We start from the raw sequence: 8,875 nt of genomic DNA, 5'->3' as shown, positions 1-8,875 counted from the left end.
TACCTCACCCCCTAGTTTGTATTGGTGGCGAGGATTGTTCCAGTCCAGGTGCAGAACCTTGCATTTGCTCTTGTTGAACCTCATGAGGTTCACCTGGGCCCACCTCTCCAGCCTGTCCAGGTCCTTTTGGATGACATCCCATCCCTCTGGTGTATCGACAACACCACACAGCTTGGTGTCGTCTGCAAACTTCCTGATGGTGCCTTTAATCTCCCTGTCTATATCATTGATAAAAATGTTAAACAGTATTGGCCCCAGCACGGCCCTTTGAGGAGCACCACTTGTGACTGGTTTCCATCTGGACTTGGACCCCTTGGCAGAGATCAAACCCCCAGGAACCTCCTCAATCCCGAATCAGCCGCTGCTTGGAGCTTTGCCGGTGAGACTGCACCCTCCGAGGGCCCCTCTCCTTTCAGCTACACATCCATTCTAGATTTAATTCCCTTCCTTTTGTGTCGCACGTATCAAGAACATTAAGAAAATGAACTGGCTGTAACTCAAACCTAGACAGAGGCAAGGACAGGAAGCGGAGCAGGAAGCATTTAGAGGAATTGGAATAAACTGGGCTCTGCATTAATTACAGAGATGTCGGAGCAAGGGGGGGGGGTTTTTGTGCTGCAGCAATTGCTGATTGCTCTCCTAGAAGCAAATCATTAAAACCCGTCACTTAGCAGGATAAATGGCCCTCATTTCTACAGTCGCAAACGTTAATAGTACAGAGATTTAAGTGGTCACAATTCAAGACATAAAAGAGATCAAGTGAAAGTTAAGACCATTTTCTCATTAGCAGGTTTACCTGCACCTTCCACCGGTGCAGTTGGTTCTGGCCACGTCTGAAGACAAAACAGCTACCTGGTTATCAGTATGAGGGGGGGGGGTTTTTTGTGCTGCAGCAATTGCTGATTGCTCTCCTAGAAGCAAATCATTAAAACCCGTCACTTAGCAGGATAAATGGCCCTCATTTCTACAGTCGCAAACGTTAATAGTACAGAGATTTAAGTGGTCACAATTCAAGACATAAAAGAGATCAAGTGAAAGTTAAGACCATTTTCTCATTAGCAGGTTTACCTGCACCTTCCACCGGTGCAGTTGGTTCTGGCCACATCTGAAGACAAACCAGCTACCTGGTTATCAGTACAGCTCCAGAATTTCTTCCTCCCTCTTTCAGTTCTGGACAAATCTGCTTTAGATTGAAACCAAAGCCTTAATTCTGTGTGTTGATGACACCTACACATGTCTGGAGAAGAGAACACTACGAGCCTGCAAATCTCAGAATAGCTGCGTGGCATCTCCAGGGGATACTGGCAGCCAGTCAAGTCATGGAAACTCTTAGAAGCATGGCCCAACTCTCCGCGTTTAAATGGAAGCAACCACCACGGGCCATGCCAGAGTCTGTCTGTCTGTCTGTCCTCAGCCAGGAACCTGCACTCATGGAAGGAGCCAAGGTCAAACAGGATTCACTTAGGGAGTTCCCAGTTAGACTCCAGCCCAGCTGCTGGCCTTTCCAGCTCAGGTCGTTGCCATGGGACTAAAGGAGGAAGTTGTTCTAGGGACAAAAAAACGCCCTACCTGAAGAAAAGTGGTGCCCAGGGACAGCACAAGAGGAAATGGGCATAAACTTGAACATAAGAAGTTCTCAACATGAGGAGGAACTTCTTCACTTTGAGGGGGGCGAAGCCCTGGCAGAGGCTGCCCAGAGAGGTGGTGGAGTCTCCTTCTCTGGAGACATTCCAACCCCACCTGGACACGTTCCTGTGGGACCTGCTCTGGGTGGCCCTGCTCTGGCAGGGGGTTGGACTGGATGGTCTCCAGAGGTCCCTTCCAACCCCAGATCATTCTGGGATTCTGTGAAAAGGGACTTCAGAACATGTGCTCTTTAACTGGTTCTTACTGCTGTTCAGAGTCTTAAGGATTTTGCATCTGCCTTTGCAAAAATACTTTAAAAGTCAAACTTTAGGACACTGCACGTTGTATTCCTCAGCGTCCCTCGTGCACACTGTTACTAAACCACTTTGCATCATCACACTGGGTATCCCAGAAGTCTGAGAAAGTCTTTTTCAAATCATCCAGCAGACTGGGAAACCCTGCCCTGGCACTCTGGCAGCGCTGACTCATCCCTGGTTTACAGCGGTCCAGCTGAAAGAACGTGCTAACAGGGAACAAAAAAAAAGGAAAAGTTACACCCTTGTTCTAAAAAGTCAAATTAAATAAATGGCACTATTGTGTAATACAGCTGATAAGGACTTCCTTCCTCATTTGAAGCCTGAACTCAGTTTGACAGGCTCAACAGGAGGCAGCCCGAAGGGAGCGAGGGGCTCCAGAGCTCGGGGGCACACCAAAAAAAATAAATAATAATAGGTCCACGTATCCAAGAAGGGGAGGTTTCAGCAGCACGTTTTATAACCACAGCGAGTCACACGCGACATCAGGAATAGGAATTCTTTCCACTTAAACCCCCAAGCTGGGTACCACTTTGCATTTAGAGCTGGTTATTTTCTTCAGTTGGTATTTTTACTGGTTCACAATCTATAAGCAGGGATTTTCATCTCCAAAGGATCTCAGCCACTCAATATGGCCTTTGCATTAAGGTTGATGTTGATATACTAAGTATAATATATGTGCATACCCACAGACACAAATTTCCTGAACTATTACATAGTTCACAATTGAAAAGAATTTATTCAGATTTCACATCATATAGCTATTTTTTTTGGATGCACATGGCTGCATTTGGGTAAGAGTTAAATGCTATTGAAACACACAAAAAAGTCTTTTTTTTTTTTCCCAGTTAATATTACTGAAATATTCCAAAACATATTTAGCCCATCATGTTTTGGACATAAGAAGAAAATATCTGATGTAAGGTAATGATTCAATTGTTCACTGTGCCTGGGCCCTTCAATATATTAGAGCCAGAAGAGTTGGGTTTATGCTGAGAGGAAAACAAAGAATCCATTTAGCTTTTCAACCTTGTGTAAGCTCAGTAAATAAATCAAGAAAACGGACCTGAAAAGTTCTACTTTCCCCACCAGCCCATATTTTGAGTGCTGTTTGTTTGCTGAGACACCCATTTTTCATTTAGACTACTCCCATAAATTATTTATACTAATGTGTCAAACTTATAATCATTTTGATTATACCAGTTCGTTTTCCAAACAGTGCTTTTAGTCTTCTCCTCCTGTTCCATATCAGAAGAGACATCAGAGCTCCCAAACCCTTTCAGAAACATTCCTCTCTCCCAAAGTAACTGCTCTTGCAGGTTACAGGACTCACAGGTGAGTTTTGGAGCTTGTCTTGAGAAATCTGATGGTGTTTGTGTCAAGACTTTGATTTATTTTGAGCCATGTTTCAAACCATTGAGAGCTTTTGTTTGCTTGGTTTGGTGGTTTCTCAGCTTGGTTTTTGGTTTTGTTTTTAAATCAGTAGCACAATAATATAATAATATTGAACACAATAAATGCCTTCAAACTCCTGGACTAAATCACCAGGTAAATAGGAAGGCAGCTATTTCCTCACAAACTGATTACGATGGGTGAAGTGGAGAAGAAAGGCTGACAACTGTTGGCTCTGATAATTTCCAAATGCTAGATCTTCTGCTGAAGTGGCCTCAGATGAAGTTCCTCACCTTCGTTTCTCTGTTAGTCCCATTTACAGCTTCAGTAAAAGCCTCAGACATCAGCTGGATCACGTGCCAAGAAAGTGCCAAAATATCACCAAACACCCCACTTTGCTGCAGATATAAAATCCATTGTTTTAAATCAAGGGCTAAAAAGATCCTTTCCTTCCAGGTTCACAAATTATTTCTCAGATATACACAGAAAAGTGCAGAAAGGTGTGGCTATTCTTCCTTTGAAAAAAAGACATTTCAGTCTTTTCCTCCAAGTCAAACGTGCTTCTTTTAGACACTGCTATTGAAAGGGCTATTTCAGAGATGGAGAAGAGAAAGAACCTGGACAACATTCAGCTTCCAGATGTACCCAAGAAAATGAAGTTCAATGACTCATGGAAAAACGCATATAGTCCAAATATAAACCCAAATATCTGAAGACCCGCCCACAGGAAAACCAAGACATTCGGAAATTAACAGGAGGGAAGGGGATAAGATTTTTAAACCACCAGTGGGACAAACTAATAGCTCTCTGGAGCTCACAAAGCAGAGGATTCCTTAAAAAGCAGGGAGTGTTATGTTGCACAGGGATGCCAGTCTCTGCAGACGGGCTGAACTGTGACCAGTGTTACACCAGCTTCATGTTACACACAACCCACCTGCAGTTCTCCAGTTATCTAATAAGACACATCACACTGTTCAGCAGTGTCTGTACCAACATCGTTACGCAACCGTAGCGTTCATTAGTGCTTTCCACACAGTTATATTCCTCAAGTTATTATACTGTGCTTATCAGGTTTTTCAACGTTTAAAAAAAATATCTTGGTTCCCGATAAGGAAAATTAGAACAAATTAGCATTTTTTAAGATCTCAGGCAATGCAGAAATGCCAGAAGAAAGAGACAACGGGGACTTATTTTGCTTTCTGTACATGTTAATGCCCTTCAGACTTGCTCGCCAATAAAAGCTGCAGCATAAACCCATGTGATGAAAGAATATTTCTGTTGCAGTGCCCCAGCATTCAGTTCTGCTCCCTCAATCAAAAAAAAAAAATAAAATCAATGTATTAAGTAGCAAAGCTGCTCATATGCAAGATAAAACTAAAGATGTTATTAATATTTGAATATATACCGTATTTACTGCAGGCTAGCCTATAGCACAGGTGCTGTGACCCAGAAATCACAATTTTGTAAACTTGAGGCATTAAGACTGATGAAAATCACCTGATAAAACAAGATCAAAGGCAGTGAGAAGCATCCTCTCCCCCACCACCACAATAGCTCTATCTAAATCCCTCAGCACAGAGCTCTCTTCTGCCTTTTCATTAAAGATTAGCATATTTAAAACTGCTAAACTCTGTATAATCTTCCATCATTGAGAAAAGTAATTCAATTAAGGCAAGCGCTGGCGGAGCTGCCTCCTTGCTAGCCACCCGATGCTATATCCTTGTACTATGAGTTAAAAAAAAAAATAATAAAAATAAGAAAGAGAAGCTTCTTCTAGCTGGACACGGCTTACGTCGCAGGCTGGTGATGAATTCGCTGGACATGCGGCAAGTAGCCAGGCTGGGCTGGGGAGGGGCGTGGGGGACACAAGAACCAGATTGCTATGGAGAAGCAATGACTTGCAGTAAATCCTGAAAGGAGCCCCGAGTGACCCCGATGTCATTTAGCCCCCACACGCCATCACCAACAGGACACGGGGCCGGGGGAGCTGCGGCGGTGTGTCAGCTCGAGGAGCTGGCGCAATAAAGGCAGAGGGTAGAAGGGACACGGGAGACAAGAAGATTTGGGGGATCAGGGAGGAAGGAAAGAAGGGGCTTTTAAAAAATATAAATCAGCATTTTAGCATAGGAAAGGGAATCTGCAGCTGGCGATGAACGGGGTAACTAGGAAGAATCACTGCAGTCCACACGAACGCCTAGGTATACGGCATCGAACTCCCACAATATGGCTGAGGATAGCAGCTAAAAAAATAAATAAATAAAAAAATCAAACACTGCATCCACTGTGCAATCCCACTTCCAAGTAAGAATAAAACACCTCGAGATGCTTCCAGATCTCACAGGGAATGGTAATTGCCTTTTCTCTCACACCATGGCGTGGAAGGGCTCTAACGCCCACGCAGCAACCAACTCCGGTTAAGAATTTCTCAGCCATAACATTCCCATTTTTTTGAGGAGACCACGTACAGTCAGCACAGAAGGTCTGATATTTGCCAGCTTCGGTTGCCGAGGCAGCTTAATCAAACACGGGAGCCCCTTCATAACATTTCATTTGTCATTCTGAAGCCCCTGAATGTAAATGAAACAGAAGCCTTCAGCCTCCCCAGCAGCAGCAGGAGGATATCTTTAATTACGGCCTTCCAACAGGGCAGACAAGCTTTTAGCTGAAGAGGAAGGGAATGCAGCAATCCAGCGCAACAGTTGTACAAAAGAGATCTTCTCGTTTATGAAAGCTGCTATTCTAAAAAAAGAAAAACTTTATTTCTGCATTTCCCTTAACCTTCAAAACAAAGAACGACAAAGGGAGCTACGTGTAAGCAAAGCCCACTCCGACTCCCTTTTGCGGCATCGGAGACGCTTCTGTAATTATCTCCATCATAGAGAAGAACATTATTAGTGTATTTATTCTTCCAGGATGTGTAATGGGAGCTATTCACCCTTTGGACAGTTAAAAAAAAATATAAATAAATTTAAAAATTACAGAGAATGACATCATGACAGCAGTATCTTAAGAGATTCAAGCCGAATTTAGAAAAAAGCTGTTTCTCCATCAGAGCTGAGAATTGTCTGGGTGTTGGGTGGGAGGATGCCCACGCTGCAGCACCCGTGGGCTGTGTGGCCACACCGAGGGGCCACGTTTGGCAACCGGGTTGAGAGCGGATCAGTCACGGAGTCATCGCCCAGGATCCCAGACAAAGGCAGGTCTGAAACCCACACCGCAGCTGCCAGCAGGGCCCTGACCAGCCACATTCAAATCAGCTTCAACCCATCCATAAACCACGGTGAAGACAGCACTTACGGTGCTACGGGTATTTAGTTAGGAATATTTTGCTGTGTTATACCCATAAAACCCCTCCTCTCCACCCTAGATTTGCTGCTATGAACGGGAATTATTCGAAACCTTCCAGTAGAAACACAATTAGCTGAGAAGAAAAAAAATGCAGAGACTAGAAGCAGCAGATATCTGACGTGATGTCTGCTAGAATAGACAAGAAATCCACGTGGAAACTAAAAGCTGCTGAGATTTTAAGGTCTGCACCAGGTGCTACTGCCTTCCACGGAGGTAGTCGAAAAGCTTCGCCAAATCAAAGCTCAGAAATACAGTAAAACAAGCCAAGCATTTTGAAAATGCACAGCTAATACTTAAGATTCCTGTTACCAAATACCTTAGGAGGAAAAAAAAGAAACACCACAAAACATACAACAAACCAACACCGAACCAGCATCTTCTATACATTGACCCTTTTCCAAAATCCTCATAAAATGGCTGGCCAAACAGCACCTCACCAAATACATCAGGTGACTTACCCCCAAAAAAAACACCCCAAGTTTAACTTGTGCTCCCTGAATCCCTAATATGACGAGGAGCTGCTCCAACACCAAAAAAAATTAAAATATATTATTTTTCTTAAAAAAAAGAAAGACGACGGAAGGAGCAGACTAAAGTAAACTGCCAATGTATAGGTAAAAATAATTTTAATAGCAGCCTTATCACCAAGCTCATCTGCATATGAGTGAGGAAACACCAAGATATAAGCCATTTGGGAGGAAAAAAAAAAAAAAAAGACTAGGATTTCATCATCTCCTACCACACAGAGACCAAAGGTGGCTGAGGGAGCAAATACCCCACCCTGAGACAGAGAATATTTTGCACCTACTCATTATGTCAAAGATCGCTCGATATCTCACCAGGATTACACAAAGCACCTACTAAATTAGCTTTTTTTGTTGTTTTTTTTTCTCCAGAGAACTCTCTAAAGTGCAAGATTTGAAATGAGAGAGAGAGAGGCCTTCTCCTGAGGAAGGAGGAGACGCCGTTCGGGTTGGGGGGTGGTTTGTTTGGTTTTATTTTTTTTTTACTCCAAAGACAGAGAAGAAAAACCTCCCTGACTGAATTAAATATTTAGAGCTTTGGATCAGCTTCTCCCAGACCCGACTCCCTCTTGGAAAAATGCTGGATTTTACACAGAAAACACCCGCCATTGGGACTCCTGCCCCCTAAGAAAAAAAAAAAAAAAAATAGGAGCTGGGATCAAATGAATCAGCAACTGTTTCTAGAGATGTGGCCGTTGGGGTTTGGTGGTTTTTTGGTGGGTTTTGGGTTTTTTTTCCTTTTTGAAAACCCCAACTGAACCGCGCTCCATCCTTCCCCTGTCACCCAAGGAGCACGGGGCAAGAGCAGCCTCTGCAAAGGGGGTTTTTTTAACCCCACAGCCCCCCACACCCCACCCAAAACGGCGGGGAAATGGGTGGGGAGGACACGACACCCCCTTTTTTCCCTCAGAATATGGGGTTATAACACAGCCCACCCCACACACACACCGGAGGATGAGGAAGGAGAGTTGGGGGGGGGTTGATGCCCCCACAAGGGGTAAGGGAGGCGCCCGCCCCCACCGTGTGAGGGGAGACCCGAACCGAGCCGGGCCCGGGCGGTGACTCACCGCTCTGCTCTCCCAGGAACACCAGCTTGAATTTCCGCAGCGGGTTGCCGAAGTCCCCGCCCGCCGACATGATGGAGGAGCCTCCGCCGCCGCCGCCGCCCCGAGCTCCGCTCCGTTCCCCGCGGCGGGACCCGCGACCCTTCTCGCTTTCGCTTACTTTCCGCACCCCTTCCCCCTCGTCTCACTCCTTCCCCTGAGCGAAGGCAGCGGGATAGAAGCGTGAGGGCCGAGGCGCGGAGCCCCGGTGAGGCGCAGAGGGGCTGGGTGAGCTTTCGGTGTCTGTGGTGGTGGTGCCGCCGCTCCCCTCAGGGCCGGGCTCCTTCTTCCACCCCCCCCCGCCCTCGCGCTCCCGGCGCCTCACACCGCGCCCGCGCGCTCCCGCCCCACGCACGCACGCACGCACACCCCACCCCCTCCGCTGCACGTCCCTAAGCCCCGCCTACTCCCCCATCCACGAAGCGGACCAATCACAGCGGGAGGGGCGAGGGCAGAAGGGAGAGGGGCGGGGCCAGAATGGAGAAGGGCGGGGCTTGCCGCTCTCCGCCTCCTGGTGAGGGGGGGGGGGAGTGTTCACTCTGGAGCCTAATGATGGCTGCGTGGGGGT

The 8,875-nt window shown here is 46.0% G+C and overlaps 1 protein-coding gene across 1 annotated transcript in view; it reads right to left on the bottom strand.

The window, feature by feature from the left end:
- Positions 1 to 8,646, bottom strand: part of RAB6A (RAB6A, member RAS oncogene family) — a 72,358-nt gene extending 63,712 nt beyond the window's left edge. The window contains exon 1 of the mRNA XM_014948323.1: positions 8,272 to 8,646. Within this exon, the coding sequence (XP_014803809.1) occupies positions 8,272 to 8,341 (70 nt within the window). The 5' untranslated portion in view covers positions 8,342 to 8,646. The remainder of the gene's footprint in view (positions 1 to 8,271) is intronic.
- Between the last annotated feature and the right edge of the window lie 229 nt (positions 8,647 to 8,875).

Source organism: Calidris pugnax, unplaced genomic scaffold, assembly GCF_001431845.1.
Source record: "Calidris pugnax isolate Ruff unplaced genomic scaffold, ASM143184v1 scaffold169, whole genome shotgun sequence".
NCBI lineage: Eukaryota > Metazoa > Chordata > Aves > Charadriiformes > Scolopacidae > Calidris > Calidris pugnax.
The sequence above is the reverse complement of the archived record's forward strand: the minus strand, read 5'-3'. Positions and strand labels throughout refer to the sequence as shown.